The sequence below is a fragment of the Peromyscus eremicus genome, chromosome 20, assembly GCF_949786415.1.
Source record: "Peromyscus eremicus chromosome 20, PerEre_H2_v1, whole genome shotgun sequence".
Taxonomy (NCBI): Eukaryota; Metazoa; Chordata; class Mammalia; order Rodentia; family Cricetidae; genus Peromyscus; species Peromyscus eremicus.
This window is the reverse complement of record NC_081436.1, coordinates 34859075-34882031: the sequence shown is the minus strand read 5'-3', so window position 1 is coordinate 34882031 and position 22957 is coordinate 34859075. Positions and strand designations below refer to the sequence as shown.

Below are 22957 nucleotides of genomic sequence, written 5' to 3'. Positions count from 1 at the left end.
TTGTAGAGGAACTTACTGCAAAGCGGGTCAGGATGTAGGCGCCAGCTCCTGTCCCCATGCCAATGACACTCTTGAGCCTAGAAACAAAGGAACACTCAGGTCACCAAAGGGAGATGTGATGGAGCCCCTGCCTACCCCAATAAACTTCCCTCACTTACTCCTAAGAGCTCTGCCCCTTAGATATCTTGGCTGAGAATGCCAACAAGTTTGCCCATGCCATGAGAGGCAGGTTGCACTGATGTGCCCTCCAAGTCCAGAGCTGTGACCTTGGGAGCCTCACCCCTCTTGCTCCTTTTCCCCTTGCTGCAGCCAGCCAAGGCTCTGAGACGCCTAGTGTTTACAGGAAGGTCCATTAAGACGATGGTTGCCTCACCCCACTCACAAGCTTTATTCTGGATTCTGAAACTCGGAATGAGAACAAATTGGGCCAGAACCATGGGGTTTAACCTTAGGCGAGGCTGCAGTGGGAAGGAAAAGGGAGCTTGCCAGGGCAGCAGGAGAGTCTGGAGAGAGAAGCCAAGCTCCCAGGGAACACTATTCTGGAACGTTCCATGGGATCAGAAGGCAAGGACAGAGTGGGCATTGGGGCCACTCAAGAAGCAAGACTACAGTCAAGGGACACAGAGAGGGGGGCCAAGCTGGGGGAAACAGTGGGTAAAAGCTGCAGCAAGCTCCTTTCTGGACTCATCTGAGAACTCCAACTTGCATTTCAGTGGTCAAGCCAAGCTGACCAACCTTAGAAGAGACTCCCTTGCTCTTACCCAAACTGGTGAAGGACTCCAGGAAGCATTTCAGCCAGCTGATCCATTGAAGGGTACATGTACCTGTGGGAGACATGGCGAGACAGATCTTGAGAACCCAGACCCTTCAAGAAACAAGTCATCCATACCAGAATATTCTGATACCAGCAGGCCCCTCTACGGAGCAACACAAACAGGACATCCTCACCCTTTGGCATCCACTGTCTGAGGACGCCCCACCCTAGTCCTGCAGCTTCCTCTGTCCTGATCCTACATGACTCTTATTAGCTACTTGGGAGCCCCTTGGCCATCTAGACTCACAAAGTGGCTAAGCGGAAGATCTATCCTATCTCTGATGAGCTGGGAACCGATATGACACAGATCACATGGCATTTCACAACTGGGGCCTCAGGAAGAAGGATCTAGAACAAGTGTGAAGGATCTGAACCCATGCAGAAATTCATGGGTTGGGCCCAGAGGTCAGGTTCTCTGTGAGGAAAGGAGCCTATGGCAGCCTAGCAGATAGACAGTGAGAGACTCATGAGTCAGCAGAAAAGAGTGTCATGGGTGACATGAGCTAGGAAAGGACACCAGGGAGGACATGGGTGCTGGGAGGACATGCCAGCAAAGTGATCCACTCTGTTCAAGTGGTCAGGAAGTGCTTCCTAGAGGAAATGATGCAGAGACAGTGCCAGAACTCAATGGGGAATGAATCCCAGACAGGGAACATATATAGAGGACCCTAAAAGAGCTAGAAGGAGCCTAGATGGTGTGACTTTACTTAACTGGAGACAGCTTTAGGAGAAGGAGAGGGGGAGCAAAAGCATGGGACTGCTTTGGGAGTGATTGTACCTCAGCGTGGAGCCTGAATCTCCCAAGTACAAAATGGAAAAGCCACCTAACTAAGAAGGATTCTGTTTCCTGTCATCTTCCTGGGGCTAGGTATACTAGAAAAGAGTGGCAGATTCCTAAGCAGGAAGTAGATTTTAAAAAGGAGGAGACAGCCATTGATCCCCAATCTTGTTTTGATGGCCCCAAGAAAAGGAGTATCACTTAGTCCCAACTCCAGAGAGTGGGAGGAAGCCACATCCTATTTCAACAACGTTCTACACTGAAGTTGCCTGGTAAACTTGGGGAGGGCACACACCCCACATCTTACTGCAGGTAAACTTCATATATTACTCTGGGGAAGTCAGGTCTAGGAGCATCATGAGACTTCACTTGGGGAGTAAGAGCCTCTGTATGACCCCCTCATTTCTCAGACAGTTGTCCAAGCTGACTTAGTGGAGAAAGTCCTGATTTCATCAGCTGTTTAACTGTTAACTGTACCCCATTGTTGAACAAGTACTTTATGCCTGTGCCTGTCCCTGAAGGAAAAAATTAATAATTAAGTTATTAAATAATTGATAATAAAAGTTAATAGTTAAGAACTTGGACCAGTGATAAAGAGGATATGTGTCTGTCAATGCTAAGAGGGCACTCTGGGAAGCCTGTAAACTCAGAGAGAAGGCTGTTCCTGCATGTTCCATCCAGCAGCACATGTTGGAGGAGACCTCTAAGGTGGGCCTCCTGTATGACATATTATGAGAACAGGCAAGTCCAACCTCTATATCTGCTTTGGAAAACCAAAAGACTATGAGAGATGCACAGCTGGGTGAGAACCCTGGGCAAGGGACCCTGATTCCCCATGACAGAGCTTCCCATAGGCAGACCAGAGTGGAAGCCCAGCCCTCCATTCCCATCCTGTGGCCTTTCATAAGCTCTGAAGCGCCCTCTGTGCCTCGGTGTCTTCACAAAGAATAAGCTAATAAGTCCAGCCACAGGTAAGGATTAAGTGAAAATGACATTTGTCATTGGGGAAGCATGGCAGCAGTCAGGTCCCTCCCTCCCTTTTTCTTTTTCCCGTTCTAGGTTTTCTCTGCTGCCTAGTTGGTCTTGGCAGGGCTATTTCCAGCCTTGCCCTGCACAGGTGAAATACACGGTCTCAAGTCAGCCTAGCTGGGATGTGGAGTCAGGGTTTACTGGACACAGTATCTATCAGCTTGAGATAGGAAGAAGTCCTCAGAAAGACGGCAGCCACACATTAACACCATTGCAATGTACTCTTAAAGACACAGCTATTTAACTGTTTAAATGGCTATTTAAGGCTAGGAAGATGGCTCAGCAGTTTAAGCTCTTGCCACGCAAGCATGAGGAGCAGGGTTTGGATTCTGAGAACCTATGTAAATGCTGAGCAGGCGTGGTGGCCTGCCTGTAATTCCAGCCACAGAAGATGGAGAAAGGACATCCCTAAAGCAAAGAAGATAGTAAGACTAACTAATATCAGTGAACTCAGGGTTTGATTGAGAGACCCTGCCTCAATGAGTAAAGTAGACAGTGATTCGGGGTGATTCCCCACATCATCTTTGGGGGGAATCATAAATGCAGATGCACCCACATCCATATAAACATGTTTACACACATGAATGAATGCACAACACACATACACAATGGAAAAGGAAACAAGTTAAAGGGTAAATGTTATGTTATATACACATGTAGCCATAAAAAGCAAACAAACAAACAAACAAAAACGCTGAAATAAAATATGTTGTCTTGGGTTTTTTTCTTTCGGTTTTAAAAACTTGTTTGGAGATGGTTTTGCAATGAGCCCAAGCTGACCTCAAACTAGCAATCCTCCTGCCTCAGCTTCCCAAGTGCTGGGATTCCCGGTATGCACCACCATGCCCAGCTTAGAAATAGTAGATCTAGTATTACTGTGGCTAATTTTTATTTTATGTTGATTGACATTTCCCACTCCACCTGTACCCCATCTGCTCCTGGGGTGAAGGTCTCTGCTCTTACCCCACTGGGAAGGAAGGGGCACCATCCTGTTGACCAGGGGCATCCACATGGCAGACAGCAAAATGTTGTGTGATCTCCTGCATGTCCTCAGAGTTGAAGAGGGGGTTATAGCAGGTCTTGTCTGCAGGAAGACATGAGAAAGAAGTTAGGAGAGGGGGCTGGCAGCAAAGCACACTCATTTATTCCTTTACCTAGCAGCAGCAGGGAGGAGCTCCTTAGTGTGTGCATCTCTGTGAGTTCGAGGCTGACCTGGTCTACACACAGAGCATTCTAGACCAGTTACACTAGACAGGTTCACATAGGGAAACCCTATCTCAAAAGAAAGAGTACAAGTCTGCCCACCCCACCCCCAGGACTCCCTCTGGAGACAGAAGCAGGTAGAAGTCGGAGCTAAGATCTGGTACAGGGTAGAACCGATCCCTAAGCTCCTTGACTCCTCCTCTCTGGCAAAATGGCCATGGGGACAGTACAAGGCATATCCATTTCTCTGGGACTTCCAGGCTATAGAATCTGGGACACCTTTCAAGGCACACATAATTTTCAAACAAGAAGTGTCCACCTGTGTCTCCTGGAATGAGCCTCTCACTTGCTGGGGGGCTGAGGCAAAACCAGTCAGCTGTGTAGTTGAGGCTGTCCTTGAAATCCTGATTTTCTGCCTCCTCCCACAAATGCTAGGACCAGAGAGGGGTGCACCAATACCACCACACCTGGCTTTTTTTTGTTTTCTGTAGCTCAGGTTGGCCTGTAATTTACTATGTAATCTAGGTTGGTCTCCAACTCACAGTTATTCCCTGGCCTCAGCTTCCCAAATGCGAGGATGACAAGCATAAGCCATCAAGTCTGGTTTACTTCCTGTCATCTTAAAAACCCCAATGTGTCAGCATTCACTACAACACTGTGTATAAAACACTTAAGTCCAAAGAGCCCAAGTATCCATCCCCTAGAGTGATGGTTTGAACAAAAATGACCTCATAGGCTCATGTATTTGAATGCTTAGTCATCAGAAGTTGGCACTATTTAAAAAGATTTAGAAGGATTGGGAGTAGCCTTGTTGGAGTTGGTGTAGCCTTGTTGGAAGGAGTATGTCACTGGAGATGTGGGCTTGGAGGTTTCAAAAGCCCATGCCATGCTGCCATGCAGTCTCTCTCTCTCTCTCTCTCTCTCTCTCTCTCTCTCTCTCTCTCTCTCTCTCTCTCTCTGCTTGCAGATCAGGATGTAGCTTTCAACTACTTCCCCAGCACCACACCTACCTGCCTCCATGCTCTCTGCCATGACCAAACCTCTAAAACTGTAAGCCAGCCCCTCATTAAATGCTTTCTTTTACAAGCGTTGCCTTGGTCATGGTGTCTCTTCACAGCCATAGAACAATGACTAGGAAGGAAGTTGGTACCGGGAGTGGGGTATTGCTGTGGCAGGCCTGACCACGATGTTTGTTGGAGAAATATGTATGAATAAGTATGGTTTCCATTCAGTAGGATCCTATTCACCAACAAAGAAGTAAAATAGTGCCAAAGCTACAACAAATATAAATCTTGAAAACATAGACAAAGCTAGTCATGAGCCAATCAGGAAGGACCACACATGGAAGGGGTACACTTACATGAGAGTCTAGAGACATACAAAAGGAAACAGAGTGTCCTCGGTAAGGCTAGGGTGTGTGGAAGATCAAAGCAGTGGAGAAAGGGATCAAAGCTTCTTTTCAGAGTGACTATAGTGTCCTAAAGCTATTTGTGCTGCTGGCTGCTCATCTCTGGTGTGATATGAAAGGCTGTTGCATGTATTAATTTTTAAGTCCCTGTAACAAGTTGTTAGGCGGCAGAGGCACTTGCTTCCTGTCCCCAGAGCATCTGGTACTAATAGCACTGAACCACACACAGTATGATTCAGGTTTTTCCAGGCTGAGGCAGGAGTTCCCTCGGGAATATCTCTAAGAAGTCCCCAAAACAGAAAGAGCTGCTGACTTCCACTAGCCCTCCCTAGCTGGCATTATCCCCCACCCACCCAAGTGACCCGACTCCCCAAACTTACGGTTCATGCCGATGTCGTGATAGGTGAGGATAACTGGACGGTTGCCCTTGGGGGTCCCACACAGTGTGACATGCAGGGAGCCATGTAGGGTCTCAATATCCTGCTCCTGAGGGAGAGATCACAGACAGAGGCCTGTCACATGGGATTCACAGTGGCAGTGTGACTAATTCACTGACTGTGGACACCTGCCATGTCCCCAACTATGTTCTAAGGATGCCTCAAGCACACACTTCCTTTGGTCCCCAGAGCTCTGCACTGGCGACAACAGATGTCTGAGGCCAAAGGAGGAAGGGAAGGGAGAGGTAAGCTGTGTCACGAGGCAGAAGACAGGGCCCTGGCCTGTTGTGCCCTACACTGTCCCTACACTGTCCCTACACTCCAGGGACAGGTGGACCCAGCCACACTCCCTGAAAAGGACTTTGTTTTCTGTATCTGTATCTGAAGCGTGAGCTTCCTCGATTTCCTGCTCCTGTGCCTCACCTATCCTATGGGCAATAAATATTTGCTTATTTGAGGCTTCCTAGAAGTCACTCCCCATTTCAAAGGACAACCTCCATTTCCTGTGGGAACACACAATGCAGTATTTTGAGTAAGAATGTCCCCCCATAGGCTCTTATATTTGAATGCTTAATCAGCAGGGAATGGAACTCTCTGATAGGATTAGAATTAGGAAATTAGGAGCAATCGTCTTGTTGGAAAAATGTGTCACTGGGGGTGGGCTTTGAGGTTCCCAATGCCCACACCTGGCCAAGTGTTTCTCTTTCTTCTTCCCCACTCCCTGTCCCGATCCCTTGGCCTGTGGATCAGGATATAGCTCTCAGCTACTGCTCCAGCACCATATGTGCTGCCATGCTGCTTGCCATGATGATAATGGACACACACAGACACACAGACAGACAGACAGACAGACAGACAGACACACACACACACACACACACACACACACACACACACACACACACAGAGGCTCCCTTGACTCCAGTATCTGTTGACATTCACCCCTCCTGTTTCACAGGCTGAGGTCAATTCCCCCATTGCACCTCTCAAATGCCATGTAATATTAGGTGATACCAACCAGAGCCAGCCTCCATCACAGCGGAAGTGGACTGGGCTTGACCTAGCAAAGCTTACCTAGCAGCCATCGTATTACCATAAGACAAAGGTTTGCCTGAATTAAACCATCATCCCAGGGCTGATAAAGGCAGAAAGAAGGTAGAAGCCTCAGCATGGCATCCACCTCCTGGGACTGTCAGTGTGGTGGGCTAACTACTTCCCATTCTGGACTGACCAGGGAACCTGCAATGACCCACCTAAATCCCTTCTCTCTCCTGCTCCACTCTGAGGCCAGTTTTTAGTAATCCATAGTCCTCCTCATACACTCTCATAAAAGCAAGGAGCATGTCCATCTTTCTTCTACCCTCAAAAAGACAAGCTCCACCTTAGCTCCATGTCCTCGGCTCCCTGTGGGCTGATCTTCCCACTGTTTCACAGGCTGAGGTCAATTCCCCCATTGTACTTCTCAAATGTCATGTAATATTAGGTGATACCAACCACAGCCAGACTCCATCACTGTGGAAGTGGATTGGGCTTGACCTAGCAAAGCTTACCTAGCAGCCATCGTATTATCACAAGGCTTATTACTTCCCGGTCATTGTCATATGAACCTTCCATGTAGATGGTTGTGAGCCTCTATGACCCTCTGTGACCCTGCCTTTGTCCCATGCTGTCTGTCCTCTTTGCTGTCAATCAAGGCTTCTGAGGACCCAAGATACACATCTCCCAGTAGCCAATTTCCTCATCTGAGCTCAACAGCTTCCTCCTCTGGTATGGTTGGCTCTTGGCTGCCCTCCCCAGGTCAGCTGGGGACACTGAGGCCTTCCTTGTAGCTGGACCATTTCTCTCCAGACCATCTCTGGCAAGAGCCCTGTGCTATGTGGCACCTCCACCCACAACTGGTGGTCAGAGTCAGGCAGGGGACGCAGAGGGAGGAGCACCAGTCCACGAGCTGTGCTCCCCTAAACCTGTCACTCGACACACTCACAGAGGTTGGAAATACCAGAGCCCTCAGAAGGCCACTGTGGATCAGCTTGCCACAGACGTGAGATTAAAGTAGGACACAGAAAATTCCAGGTGCCACCAACCTTCTCCCAGAATCTGGGACCCATACAAGTCTCCTGAGGTGGGAGACGAGACAAGAGTGGCACCCATGGTCGAATGTGAGAGGAGAAGGGATGGGGGAGCCACCCACTCAGGAGTTATGGTCTGGGAAGTCACTCTAAATGGCCTTGGGAGCAGCCTCCTTCCTGCAAGACTTTGAGTGACCAGAATAAGGCTGTGAAGCCCATAGGGACAGGGATTCCCCGACTGGGGCACTATTGGAGCACAAACAGATGTTCATGCATATACAACAGAGCACGTGGGTGTACTTGCACAGCAGCGCTCTTGCCTGTACTGAAAGAGGAGTGCACGTGTTTGTAGCAGTGGAGCAATGCCTCTGGGTGCACTAGCACAACAGTGCACGTGGATGTACAAATACAGCAGCAAGCACGGATGTGTGACGAACGTGGTGCACACGGATGTACTGGAATTGCAGTGCTCATAGATTGGTTGGTAAAGCAGCACTCATAAATATCATACCATTACAAAATTCACACAGATACAGATGTACTGGTTTTAAGTAGAACAGTGCACACACCTGTGTCCTAGTATACAGTACACACGGATGTCTGCGAACAGCAGTGCACATGAATGCACTAAGCGCATCAGCACACATGGGTGTACTAGTAAAGGAGTGTACATGGATTCACTAGTACAAAACAGAAAGAATGGGCCCTCATTCCAGGGTCTCACCTCCAGAGTACAGTGTCTGACTGCTGGTTTTTTTGGGTTTTTTTTTTTTTTTTTTTTTTGCTAGTTGTACACACAGGAGATGGAACCAAGGACCTCGCACCCACTGGGCAAGTGCTCTATCCCCGAGCTGCATCCCCAGTCCCCAGTGCGGCATCCCACCAAGGCCTCGCCCTAGGTGGTTGTGGTCATGCACATCTACAACCCCAGCACTGAAGAGGGTAAGGCAGGAGGAGAATGGAGAGTTTGAAGACAGCCTGGGTTACACACTGTCTCAAACACCCATGAGCACACAGACACTCAAGAGCTGGCCCTGTCCCCACCAAGGCAGAGAGAGGCAGAGGGTCCTAACCCTGAACACTTCTGCAGCAGGCAAGCTCAAAGTCCTCCCCTCCCCACTCTGTGGAATAAGAATTTTAACCTGTGGCAGTGTCTATGAGGGAATGATGATACCGCAAGCACAGGCAGGCATTGGCACAGGCGCAGGCAGGCACAGCCAGGTACAGGCAGACACAGGCAGGCACCAGAAGACACAATCAGGAATAGGTAGGCACTGGCATGCACAGGCAGGGACACCTAGCTCCTTGAGCCCCCAGCACAGGGGTCTCCTGATCCCTATGCCTTATCGCCCCCAAAACAAGTCCCTCCCCGCCCCTGCTGGGAACATAGAGTCCAGCCCTGCCTCCCTCCCCTCTTTCCTTTCAGGCTCAGCACTTCTTTCCTGCCCAGAGCAAGCTCTGGAAAAATCCATAGGACAGGAGCAACAGCGCAGCCCCACGGGACATGGGTCATCTGCTGGCCCCGAAGCCACCATGGAAACAATGGTCCATTGTGGGGCCACATTCTTCATTGTCCTCGGGGCTGACCCACATGGCTCCTTCTAAAAATAGGCCAAGCCAGCCTCCCTGTGGATACTACTCTTCAAATCCTTGTCCCATTTGACAAGCCTTCGGGGCCTCACCTCTGCCAATGGACAGCATGCCCCCAACCCAGGAGTCTTAGCAACAGTGACGTGACGGGAAGGGGAGTTGAGACACACCAGGCAGAGGGGACACTTAGCACTTACTACCACTGAGAGCAGCTTAGGGGGTGAAGATGCATATCTGGTTTTGGCTCTCCTCTTTAGAAGCCTTACAGATTGTAATTTCAACTCGAAGGGTCGCCTCTACCCAAGAAAGAAATGCTACCCTGGTGTAGCTTCCTGTTCTACATGGACGATGTCTGTGCACAGCAGGGCTCAGGGTTGCAGGGACATCAGAACTGTGTGCTGCTTTACCTGTCCTGGTGCCCGACAGCGGACAATCCCCTGTGCTGGGAATCTTCAGGAGACACTTCTGGCTGGGATGCTGTGGGAACCTGTCTCTTGCTCCTCCAGCTCTACAGCCTCACACTCAATGCTACAGCAGGTCCAGAGGCAGAGAGCAAAAGACCCATCTCAGAGGTCATACAGTCAGGAAGACAGGAGACAAATCCCATCTCTCACTTGCTCTGAAGTCTAGAAACTACCTTTCTTAGGGGTGGGGTGACTTATGAAGGTGTCAGCAAGGACCACTGCAATCACTCCATCTTACTGCAGACCCCACCTGGAGCTTCTTCACATGTTCTCATGGGATCCATCAGACTCCACTACCTAACGACTACCATCCCTCATAGATGAGGAAGCCGAGGGAGGCTCAGAGAGGTCAAATCATGTGCCTGAAGTCACACAGCTGAGATGGTGGCACAGTGTTTGACCTAATCTTGGATTTAGGCAGCCCAGGTTCAAAGCCTGGTCTCTGAAGGTCCATTCTCTACTTTGTGCAGATGAAGAAGTTTAGGAAAGCAGTAAACAACACATCCCGTGATGCCCTGAGGACCACCTGCAAACTGGGTCCCTGTTTCTCTTCCCAGCAGCTTGAACCTGTATGTGGTTACACTAGCACATGGAACTGAGAGTAACTAATACCTGTTCTTGTCATCCTGCTAAAACATGCACTTGTCCTCACTGCGGGACACACACCTGTCCTCAACACACCTGTCCTCACTGCGGGACACACACCTGTCCTCACTGCAGGGCACATACCTGTCCTCACTGCAGGACACACACCTGTCCTCAACACACCTGTTCTCGATGAAGGACATGTGCCTTTGTGTACAGGGCATCAGACACAGAAAGGTCTCAACACAAGTCTCACCTGCCTAGAGAGGCCTTTCCCATCACACCATGCCCACAACACACACAGACACACACCCTTGTTCTCTCGGCTGTACATGCTACCATCAGGGCTACCCATTCATAGCATAGCTACATATCCAGACCAGACTGGGGACTTCCAGAGAGAAGTCCTGGCCCTGAGACAGAGAGGGTCCAGCCCAGACTGGATACTTAAGAGTTCAATGAATGACCCATATGGCCAATAAGCCAGCAAAGAGACATGGTCTTGCCCCTAGTCCACACTTACTTCAAGTAGGGAATGGCACTTGGGGACACCTCCAAAGAAACATACCTCTGGCTGCCAGACCTGTGTGTGGTCTGAGAGGTTGAACACTGCAACAGACTCTCTTCTGGAGGCCTGAGATGGGGAGCATCTGATCTATGTGGGAATCCCCGTTATGCAACAACTTGACTATGTCTAGCCAATCTCTCCTTTGTCCTATGTCTTCCGTGTCCAAGGATGGGCAGGAAAGACTACTCCAGCAAGAGAAATGCCAGCAGAATTCTTTCAGGTTCTTGGAGACTTTTAAAGCTAACAGATCAATACTGGAACTTTTTTTTGTATGTATCTTTCTCTCTTGCCCTTTCACCTGTTTCCTATCTGGACCATGTACGGGATGCTTGGCGATTCCGCAGCTACGTTATTAAACACAAGAACAGAAGCTACACACTTGGAATGATGGAGTGGGAAGATGGAGGGAATCTGGGGCTGAGTGGTATTCATCTCCTGCTAATTATGAATAAGAACCATGCTTGTTTAGGGAACTGTGATGTGAGGGCTATTCATCCTAGTGTATGTCCATTAGGCGCCATTGTTACACGTTATCAACCAGAGCCGAGAATCTCTGCCCTTAACGGTAAGCCTGGGCCTGCTCTAGTTTCATTTACGCTGTGACAAATGCCTTGAACAAAAGCAGCTTAGGAAGAAAAGGGTTGACTTCAGTTTACAGTTCCACATACAGTCCATCATTGAGGGAAGTCAAGACAGAAACTTGAAGGCAGGCCTGTTTGCACTTCCACACACTGCTACCACCAAGAAACTTAGGCCACAGCCACAGAAGTATGGTGGGAATCACAGAAGATAATGCTGGCTGGCTGGCTGGTCAGTTTGCATTTAGCTAGCTTTCTTATATAGCTCAGGAGTACCTGCCTAGGGAATGGTGCTACCCACTATGCGCTAGACTCTCCTACATCAATGAACAATGAAGACAATCCGCCACTGACATGCTCATAGGATTAGTATGAGATTCTCTTCCCAGATAATTCTAAGATGACAGCTAACGCTAATCATAACAGGAGTAAGGGCAAGCCTGCTTCTCCCCAGGCTGCCACCCACAACTAAGACCCAGAAGTGCTTTTCACATTGCTACCTCTCTCCATGTTGGTTGTTTAACTGCTGGAGAGGTGATTACTGGGGAGACAGATGACTTATCACTGGCTGGATAATCTAGGACTCTAGACACCAGCCACTGTGGCCGCCATAATCTCATTCTTCCTTGAAGGGCCTGGGCAGACACCAGAGGATGGCACTCCCCCAGGTTCTAAGGCAGCTAGTGGTATGGACTACCCCTCCCCCAGGTCAGCAAGCCTGGGGTCAAGCCACACCACAGTGGGGACACTGGGGGATGAGACTATAAGGACCCAAGGCTCCACCACCTTTTGTGTCTCCATCCTACAGGGACAGAGAAGAGAAGCTACAGGTCACAGTTGTTTGGACACTGGGTCAGCCCAGGTCACAGAAAACACCTAAGGTCACAGTGGAAAGCCAGAGTCCCCAAGGAGGGCAGACAGGAGAAGAATGTTCTTGGGACAGGGAAAAGAAAAAGGAGTGATCAATGGCTACCCACGAGATAGTAGAGAAGCACAGTGTTCTGAGCATAGGATCAAGGTACATGGACGGAAGGCTGGCCATACCCTCCATGGTAGTGACCCATCCCCTTGTTTCACAATTAGAACTAAGCGTTGGTGAAAAGAAGCAGGCAACTAAAGACAGGGACTTTCTATCCACAGCACTCCAGTTACCAGAGGAAGGTCTACCTGGGTCAGCCTGACAGATCCTGGCCTGGGGCAGACATGTCCGCACAGCTCTAAGCCTCAGCCTAGACAGCTTGCCTTTACTGTTCCAGGGGGATGTTTCTAGGAAACCCCAGAGCAGGCAGCTGGCATGCCACATCCATCCAGCTGTGCAGTGCGGTTTCTGAATACCAGAAGCTTCTCTGGGTAGTGAGACCAGGAAAAGGAAAAGGACAGGAAATGGGAGATTATGAACTCTCAGCTTTCTGTGGGAGTTCTGCCCCCTCTAGCCATGAGAAATGAAAACAAGAAACAAAGGTGTAGAGAGAAAGACCTTAGTCCAAGATGGCTGCTTGTTGGACGTTCCCATGAGCTAATGGGCTTGCAACAGAAGGGCAGAGACACAGCCTCCAGCCTGACTTGCTCCAGTGAAACAAGGAACCAGGAGGAACCAGGCTCAGGATTCCCCGAGGCCAGCCACCCTGTCTGGCCCTCTACCCTCCAGGAGGCCCTGAAGGGAACAGCTGTTCATTTTCCAGAGTGCTCTGTGTGCACTCACATATTCCCATGGCAACCAAACTAGATGAAGCCATTTTCACAAGCACAGGTAGAAGACATTAGTCAACTGAAGACTTAACAGCAAAAGCCAGCCAACCAGCCTGGAGCCAGAAGTGACAGGGAAGAGACAGAGTGGGCCTGAGCCCCTGACCCCACCTCCCCAAACTACTTGGAAAGGACACCCTGGCTCTGGATGTAGGAACCGAGTCAGCTTCAATACCCAGCTCATCGTCACGTGACTTCCCTGGAGCTGTATTTTCGATGCATTGCCCTTACCAGCGTCGTGAGACTCACGTATGGCCGTTTGGGGAAAGCACAGAGCAGTTTCTAGAAGACACTCTGGGTTCAGAAGTCAGCCCTTTCAACTTTACAACCTTCCTGGACTATTGCGTTTTCAGGGTTCAGCCTAGACTTAAACTTAGGACTATCCCAATAGTACCCCTGGGCATCTTCACACAGATCTCTCTGCAAAGACAGGTAACACCGTGTGTGACCTAGTAAGGAAACCCTGGGACATCGAAGAGCTTAGACAGACTCATATAGAGCAGTAGGGCAGGGCTGGACCATCTCAAAAGCACCTGCCAATTTTGATCATCTTGAATTCCAGAATTGTAGTCAAAGGAAATAAGCTCAAATCCCACACAGTGCCACAAGCCCCACTCATCAAACTTACAGACAGAGCCGTCATCCTCTGAGAACAGCTGTCCCAGCAGGACCAGATCAAACTGTATGCTTCCTGAACTACAGGCTGGCAGCCTCCAGCTGGCACACTAGAGGATCCAGAGACCATTTAGCAAAGGGACATGCATCAATACGAGCTACAACAGTGCCCAGCTCAGACAAGCAGATCACCCTAAGGGGACATAGGCAAGGAGACACAATGTCCATACCACCTGGTCAGGCAGTCAATCAATCTCCAGAGAAGAGCTATCCCTCTTCTTGATGACAGAGTGTCTTCTGGTTAGCTTTGAGCTAGGGAGCACACATTTCTACTCACTAAAAAGACGTGTGAAAAACTTCAACTCTTGAGACCATGGAAAAGGAAGAGTCAGCTAGGTTCACAGAAAATGACCACGTAGGAGTTGTTCTCCATGTGGCGGTCCAGACTGCCTTCAGATGGGCATGGTAGGCAGCTGGGTTCCTCAAGCCAACTCCCATGATGTGGGAGGAACAGGTAGTGAATGAAGATGCTGAATGGCTGCCAAGAAGGCACAGACATTCGAAGCTTCACACCACCTCCCCACAAAGACTTAACAAGAAATCAGTGGAATAGTACAAGCCATGTGGTTGGCCAGACAGACCAAAGAAGTACGGGAGAGGCAAGCCATAGTGCAGTCTTAACTACAAGGGATCCCCAAGTCTGAAACTAGAGGAATGTTCTGCATGGGAGAGTTCCAGCCAAGCTTGGACTCATGGGACCACCTTCTAGATGCTGTCATGGTCTCATCATCCATGAGCAGGGACGATGAAATGATAACACAGGTGACTGCATTTTCACCAAGAGCACAGGGCACCTGCCTGGCTTGTCCATGGGCCTCATGGCAGATAAGTGGCATTGTTTTATTACAACATGTTGTGCTTTGGGGTTACAAAGGTATGTAAAATTAGCAAGTCACCAAAATACAGCCATTACGTGGTCCCACTTACACAAAGTGCTTGGAAACAACAAACTCATTCACAGAAGGTAAAATGGTGGTGGAAAGCGTCTAGGAGAGGGGAAGATGGACTTTTAAAGTCTACACATTTACTGCCCACAAACCGCAGACTTAAAAGTGGTAAACATGTCACCTGCTCTGTGGATTTTACCACGATGAAAATCAGAGGAAACCCACAATATATGATGGGATGTGTTCTGCTTGACCCAGCACTGATGTTATAGCCCCAACTTTACCCTCTCTATAATACAAAGTCACTTTTAAGAGTCTATAGACCTTCCCATATCACAAAGGAGGAAACTGAGGCTGGAGGGACTGGGTTGATATCCAGAAAAGGGCAGCTGGTACTCACATCCCACTCTCTCCGAGTCCACACACAGCCTTCACTCTGAGAACAGATAATTACTATATCAATCATGCACTGAGCAGGGAGGCCCACAGAGCAAAGGAAGCAAGTCACCAGGCTCTTATCAGGGAGAGGCTTGTGTGGCGCAGCCCTGACTGCACAGGTGGGCCCCCCCGGGACTGTCAGTTACAGCTCTGCTCAGCCCACACAGCCACTTAACTAACCCCAGTCTCAGGGGACAGTTTCATGGCTCTTACTACCCTGGGACAAGAGGACACAGTGATTAGAAACAGGATCGTGTGTCACAATCCTAGCCACCACTGACAGATAACTTCTGCTCCTACTCTGTTCCTCCATGTCTCCAGCAGGACAGAGCAGGGCTGGACAAGATAAACCAAAGTCCTCAGGATATTCCATTGACCTCCAGCGCACCACAGTACCTGCACAATCCTGAGTCCTAGAGAGTGAGATGGATAGTGTGGAGTTCTGGACATTGTACACAAAGCAAGGAGACCAAACATACAAGCTCAAACAGTGAGCCAAAAAATGTGCATTTTCCCCAGTGCCGCCAAACCTGGACCTGGTGTGACACCCACTTTGACCTCCATTTCTACATCTGAGCTACATGGACATGACGCTTCTCTTGATGGTTGAGAAGTTAAATGACTGGGAAGCCCTTGGTATGGTACCTGGCATATGGGGAGAGGCAGTGACGTTATCAGTCCCACCCAGACATCCGTGGGTCTGAGACAGGAACGTACAGGCCGTGACACTGCCTCCTACAGCAACCTCAGGGTGGCCTCTGGGAAGCCACTCTCCGGAACTGTCTCTCCCCTTCTTCACAAGAATGTGGGTGGAACTGCAGGCACCGGGAGCTCTGCTCTCCTTGGAGACCAAGTTGCGTGCTCTGGGTGCTGGGCACAGCCAATGAAATGATTCCCCCGAATCCTCAACCTTCTGGCGGGCAAGGGACCAGATCACAAGGAGTCAAACTAGAACGTATATAATCAGGCAGTGGTGGGGTAGAGTGAGAAGCAGTCCTCAGTGGGCCTTCAATACTCCAAACTCCTTCCTGATCCTTCACACCCAAGGAGCTGCGCTCCAACCCATACATAGTCTCTCTCCTGCTTTCACAGACAAGGCTGGCGGACCTGTCTACTTGTTTGTCTTCCATCGCTGATGAGATGCATACTGAATAAATACTGCCTTACTAATTTTGGAGAGAGAGGCTTCTCCTGACTTGCCCATCCATGATTCCTTAGAAGCATGTTTCTGGCCTGACCTCATGTCTTTTCACCCACCAGGGACATGTAGGTAAAGAAGCTGGTGGCTAAAAGGTCAAGCTGGATTTTAAAGGCCACTTCTGCCCACTTGCGCCTCTGCCATATTTCCTCACAGATCACAGCCCTTTCTTTGAGCCACTTCTGGGAATTCTCTTGGTATCTGAGCTGTCACAGGGTGGGAGACACAGCCAGGGTAGAGGGAGAGCTCTACAACAGCCCCAGGCGTGTGTCCCAGCAACACCAGTCACCATCCAAGCAACATGGAGGCTCTGATCAAGAGACGACACGGAGCCCATCACTTCTTGGCCTTCTGACTGAGATTAAGTGGGAATGAGAAGTTTGTGCGCGGGCCTTTTGTGGAGACTGGATGAGTGCTTCTCACAGTTAAAGCATTAAATTAAGACTCAGAGTGCTTGTAACCGTTCCTAGTGCATAGTTAAGTACTAGAACTTTCTTACATTCGCTGGACAAAGCTTATTCAGGAAGGTGAAGTGACTTGCCCAAGGCACAGAGTTTTGACATGTTAGCTAGAGCTAACAGCATTGCAGACTCTTAAAATGGTCAGATTCTTCAGGATGCCGAGGTTGAGCTTGATCTAACCTTGGGCAAGTTTCTGTTTGGGTGGCTCAGTTTCCCCATAGAATGCAGAGATGCCAGCCCTACTGGAAATATCAACTGCAGAGAGAGGCTGGGACAGCCAGGGCACTGGGAACTGGGGCTGTGTGTCCAGCAGACTCCTCTGAAGGGGAGAAGGCTAAGCTTCTTCCAAACAGGAACCCTGGGATGGAAACCACAACCTGATCCTCCAGGGATCCTCATTGTAGTCTTATGAGGCCTCATGATGCCAGGGGCATCACCCTAAAATGGAAGCAAGTATCATCTCTGTATAGCCTTCAGATGGTCACTGTCCTTGGCTCAGGGCTCCCTCTCAAGGGCCAAGATGAGTGTATGCTTGTATGATTAAACACCCACAGGGTCTCCTGCTGGCTGCACAAGTGTGGGCTAGACCATTTACCTCTGATCTGGACACAGACATGTACCCTGCTTTACAGCATTATTAGGATTTGGAGGAATATCTCTGCAGTATGAAGGTGCTACTTTCTTAGTGGACTCCAAGGCTTGTATGCAGCAGTAGCTTAATACCTCATTCCTGTTGCCAACTACATGGGATAGGTTGTCCTCAGAGGAGAACAGACAGAAATCATGGTCACAGACCCACACTGGGTGTCCCTGGAGCCCCAAGGTCAAAGTAGCCGGCAATTAGACTGTTACTGGGCCCTCAGAGGCCTGCCTCATACCTTCATACAATTTATGAGGGCCAGTGATGGAACTAAGCAAGCTTCTGACCCTTGTTCTAATTCTTCCTTTTCCTTCTAGAGTCAAGGCTAGAATCCCCACCTCTATGTGGGAGGTTGGGTGTGCACCAAAGTAGGAGATCCTGGGAGATGTTACCGATGGTTCCTTTGCAGGAATGGGCTAAAGTCAAGATGCGTGGGTGGGAACTGCTGGAAATCTAGGTGGGCATGCCTGCAGACAACCCTGCATGTGCCTATCCCACCCTCCATGGTCCTCATGCTTGGGGATGATGGCACAGGGCACTGGACAGACCAGGGTTTCTCCACTCTCTACAGACGGCTCTTGACAAAGCTGAAAAGACACCCATGACTGGCCCTCCCACTGCCTCTGAGTGGGCTAGATACTCCAAACTTAGGCAAAGGACCCCAGTTTCAGATTTTCTAACACAGCCAAGATTGGTACTTCTCTACCTCACAGAGTCCCAAGTTTGCTGGACTTCTGTTATGTCCCCCACACACCCTAGCTCTCCAGGGCCACATGGCAGTATGTCTGTCTGCCCTCCCGGGGGCTGGTCAGCTCCTGCCTCCCTGACTGGAACTCAGACTAGCATCTTCCAGGGGAAGCTATAAAGTGTGGGGATAGGCTGAGCCCATTCCCTGCCCTCTGCTGACTCCACATTCAAACAGCAATCCACTTCATGATGAAGGAAGGAAGGAAGGAAGGAAGGAAGGAAGGAAGGAAGGAAGGAAGGAAGGAAGGAAGGAAGGAAGAAAGAAAGGGGATAGGTGGACCGGTGGATAAAAAGGGAGACCACGCCCTCTACTTGCCTGAACATCGAACTCTTGCAGGAGGCCAGTGATGGTCTGTGGAGAGATGACAGAGTCACAGTTAGTTTCCTTGGTTAGAGATAAACCTCAGTACTCAGGGTCCTCTCCATTGCCTGACTCTGAACTCTGCTCAGTGGGCTTCCCTGAGTCCTTGCAAAGAGAGCCTGTTTCACCTCAGGGAACAGTGGCCCCATAGAATATCGGCCCATTTGCTAGATTCTTTTCTGAGGACAGTCGGTCCAAAGAGATCTGAAGGGAGAAGCAGGGCACAAGCCTGAGTGACAGAGCACTGCAAGTGTCCACACAGTTCATGCACACACCCGAGTGCTGGACTCTTGAAACTCAATGGGACCCTGTCACCTCTGCTCCTGCAGTTCCCACATGGCTGTCAATGTCTGCACTCTGTGTTTAAACCCAGTCTTGTGTGGGGCGAAGAGGATAATGGAACCCTCGAAGCCTGTTCCTCAGTCTACACAATGAATTTTAACCCAAACAGCTTTCAACACCAGGCACCACCCGGAGCCTCAAGCCTCCGGGTACAGAAGATGGCTTAGCAGTGCCAAATGCCCAAGAGGCCAGGGAACCAAATCAGGGTACGGAGGAATGCAGGGGCTGGAAAACTGTAAATCCTAACAGATGCCCTGCTGCAGGGGCTGGGACTGGGTGATAGGTAAGAACATCCGGAGTCACTAAATGCAGATAAAAACAAAGGGGACCAATGCCTGTGCTGTGTGTGTGTGTGTGTGTGTGTGTGTGTGTGTGTGTGTGTGTGTAGTGGGTGGCTGTTCCAGCTTTGACCTGGAAGTACTAACCCTAGTGAGGCTTCTGGTAACTGCCACACCTACCTGTGACCTACCCCTGGGGCAGGGCTGAGATCCAGACATGCTGGCCTCTTGGTTCCTCATGATCCTGGATGCTGGATGGCAGACCAAGTCAGAGTTCTCCAGAGAACCCCGCTGGACTGCACCTCACCTCTCCCGGATCCTTTACTGGCTGTAAATTACCCCAAAATAAACCTCCTTTTTAACTGCATGGAATTGCCTTGTTAAATCCCCACATTATGTATGTGTGTGTGCTCCATACATTTGCTTATATGCTATGCTTTTGTTCACATGTGTGCATGTTGTGAACAAATGAATGTGTACTCATAACCACGAGTGTGCGTGTGTGCCCACTAAGAGCACGTGATAGGGTAGCCTGAGGTAGCTCCACTCACCTCCCCTTTTTCCACCAGAGGCTTCACCTCGGCGAGGTCCACGTCCTGTAGCTCGCGGGACATGTCCCTGCTGTCACAGACCTACCAGGGGACAAAGGGCCAGGAGGTCAGCACTTGCGGGTGAGGTAACTTTCTTGGAAGAAGTTAATACATGAGTGGAACAAACAGGAAGACCAGTCCTCCCCACTGCTCCCCAGCTCCTCCCACCCACATCCATGCCCGTGCTGTGGGCTACAAGGAAGCCCTCATCCCCTCAGCCTTTCCCAAGCTTCCTGGCAGAACTGGGTAGTAGATTTCTGAAAGAGGAACCAGGTTCACTGTCACAAACTGCAACAAAGCAGGTGAATGGAGAACCGAAAGCGGGTGCCACATATAACCCAGACCCACCAAGCACACCCCAATGCTGTTGATACATTCTAGAAGGAGACCTGATCCCAAAGCCAGACATCCTCAGATTAACAATCGAGGGACCAAAAAGCCCCTGGGTGGCACCATGTACAGGTGCTATATACACCTCTGGGCAGCATTCCGGAACACCTGACCACAGTGGAAGAACAGGACACAGGGACAAGCCCAGGCCAAGGGACTGACAGGTACTGAGCACTCAGTGGGATGTGGAAAAAAAGAACCTAACATGAATGGTACTTCCTGAGCCAGACCCCAAAAGGGCAAGCAGAAGTGGCAACAGGAATCTCCTTGGCTGGCATTGGGACACATATTCCCACAGGCCAAGAAATAAGGGCTACAGAAACAGACAGGTGCAGAGCTCAGAGGAGCTGGGAATCTTGGCCTAATGGGCTCATGGGAAGAGGAGAGGGCACAAGGTGATACCCACAGACCTGGGAGATAAACACACGTATTTCTAGATCCATAGTCCAGTTGGAAAAGTAAATGCCCACAGAGAGCAGGCATGGAGGAGGATCAAGGGATGCTGAAAAACAACAGAAGTGTAACAGGTGGTGCACAGAGGCCTGAGGTGGAGGAGAAAGCCATGACACAGGCCCAGGAGACGGCCTTCTGTCTACCTATAGACGGAGTATGAGTTAGAATCCCAGCTGCTCAAGGCCCTGTAGATACTGCAGCAAAGGGAACTTAAGTCTCAAAAATTCCTGCGAACCAGCTGCCCGAGCTCACAGGAACCCTGTGACCCTCATCTACAGGTCAGCCTGCAAGAGCAGGCCACTCTAATACATACCCAAGCCAAAACATGGCATGCTGTGGGTGGACGGGGTGTGCTGGTCTGGGGCCCCAACGTGACTTTCCCCAGTAGATAACCACCTCACAAGAATGTCTTTATGCAGCCTTTGGGGTCTGGGATCCAGAACATTTCAAAAACAAAGTCAGTTTTATATCTGTGAACATTCCTGGGCCTCTGCCAGCTCGGAGGCAGCAGGCATGAAAAGCTATGGTCTGAGAGCCTTGCTAATTCAGCATGTTCAGAGTCCCGAGACCTTAGCCGTGGGACACCTCGCCTACACAGCCTAGAGAGACCTTCCAAAAACCCTGGGCTCTGGCAACACCACCTCTCATGCTGAGAGTGGAGGACTTCACATTTCACAGGGACCCTGAACATAACTCTGCTCAGCAGAGAGCTCAGGGTGAAGCAGAGGTCTTCTACTTTCCCACAGGCTGGGTTCCGACAAGACCTCTTCGGCCCTTGACTACAAGACCTCTTCGGCCCTTGACTGTGAGCCCCGCCCATCAGACAGTGTGCCTGCCTTGTGTCTCTCCCTCTAGCAGTTATTTCGATACCCCTTGGTTGGTCCCTAACCCACTGAGCAAACTGTCCTGCAACCTTCCTCCGCACGTACAAAGACTCATCACACACTGTAGTCTAGCTCAGTTTGGTCATTTCTCCTCAGCTTCTAGAACACAATGCCAGCCTCCACCAGCTCTCTCCTCCTTCAGAAACTAAAGGAGATCAAGTGTAGCCTCTGGTCCCCTCACTGGACTTCCTGATTCACCCACCTTACACCCTTTCTCCTTTCCCTAGACCACAGGATGAGAAGGGCTGAAAGATGAAACAGTCTTCTGACACCTCAAGCACTTGCCAATCTGCTCTTTGGAGGCTTAGAGCCCTCTTCTGACAGGCCTTCCATCAACTCAAGGCCTGATAGAAGTCCAAAGGTGAAGGACACTGAGCATAATCTCCACTAGGGTTGATTTGTCTCCAAGAAGCCCTCTTGCAGTGTTTCAAGACCTTTTTGGTTGTCAGGAATGGGGCACTACTGGGATTCATCTGGATGAACAGAGGCCAGGGACACCGCTAGAGATCCTATAATGCACAGGATAGTACCACAGCAAGGACCACCTGCCCCACAATGCTAACAGTGCAGAGGTGAGACATCCTCATCCAGGTGAAGACTCAGAAGCTGGTGGGGAGAGACTACATTTCTCAGCAGACTGTGGGGCATGCTTGGGGACAGAACTTTCTGAGTGTGAAAACACCTGTTCTATCCAGGTCACTGTTTCTCAGTAACCAAAGCTGTGTGGTAACCAGGACTACAGACGCCTGGGCTACTATAGGCCACCTCTGTTCCATATCTTCATCAGCTGCTGGTGCCCAGGGTATCACCCTTCTACATTCACTCTCCTGACAGGACCAATGGGAGGCCAGTCCCTAACTGGGTTTGGCAGGCCAGGAAAAGTATATGTTTATTTTTTCCATACGCTTCTATACAAAGATAATCTTTTTAGGACATACAGTATAGAAAAACAGATTTAAAACCCAAACAGAAAACTTGGATACAGCCAGGGCTACAGAAATGGCCATTCTGTGGACTCTTGTCCTCCTCCTCCCTAACCCCACCCATTCTGCTTTGCACCTCCAAAGCTGCCTTTGGCCAGCAGCGGAATGCCATGGGCAATTTACAAGGTCCATGATATAGTCTGTGTCTTTCTGAAGGACATTATTAAGCACCCCTCACAGGATCAGGAACAAAAGCAACTGCTGTGTTGAGGGGAATTTACCATGTGATGGTTCTGGGGATACAGCCATGACTGCTGCCAGGAACTCAGTGTCAAGGATTGTGTGTGGCCCTCAGGCCCCCTCTGTAGCCAAATGGCACATTTGTCTGTCCCTACAGGGCCTGACTCTCCAGGATCATGAA

At 49.9% G+C, this 22957-nt stretch overlaps 1 protein-coding gene across 1 annotated transcript in view; it reads right to left on the bottom strand.

Moving 5' to 3' along the window:
* Ndrg1 (N-myc downstream regulated 1) overlaps window positions 1-19925 on the bottom strand; it is a 36344-nt gene extending 16419 nt beyond the window's left edge. The window contains exons 1-6 of the mRNA XM_059247802.1: window positions 19848-19925; window positions 18632-18667; window positions 5613-5718; window positions 3585-3705; window positions 762-824; window positions 17-77 (exon numbers count right to left, since the gene is read on the bottom strand). Coding sequence (XP_059103785.1) covers window positions 17-77; window positions 762-824; window positions 3585-3705; window positions 5613-5718; window positions 18632-18667; window positions 19848-19910 — 450 coding nt within the window. The 5' untranslated portion in view covers window positions 19911-19925. The remainder of the gene's footprint in view (window positions 1-16; window positions 78-761; window positions 825-3584; window positions 3706-5612; window positions 5719-18631; window positions 18668-19847) is intronic.
* Between the last annotated feature and the right edge of the window lie 3032 nt (window positions 19926-22957).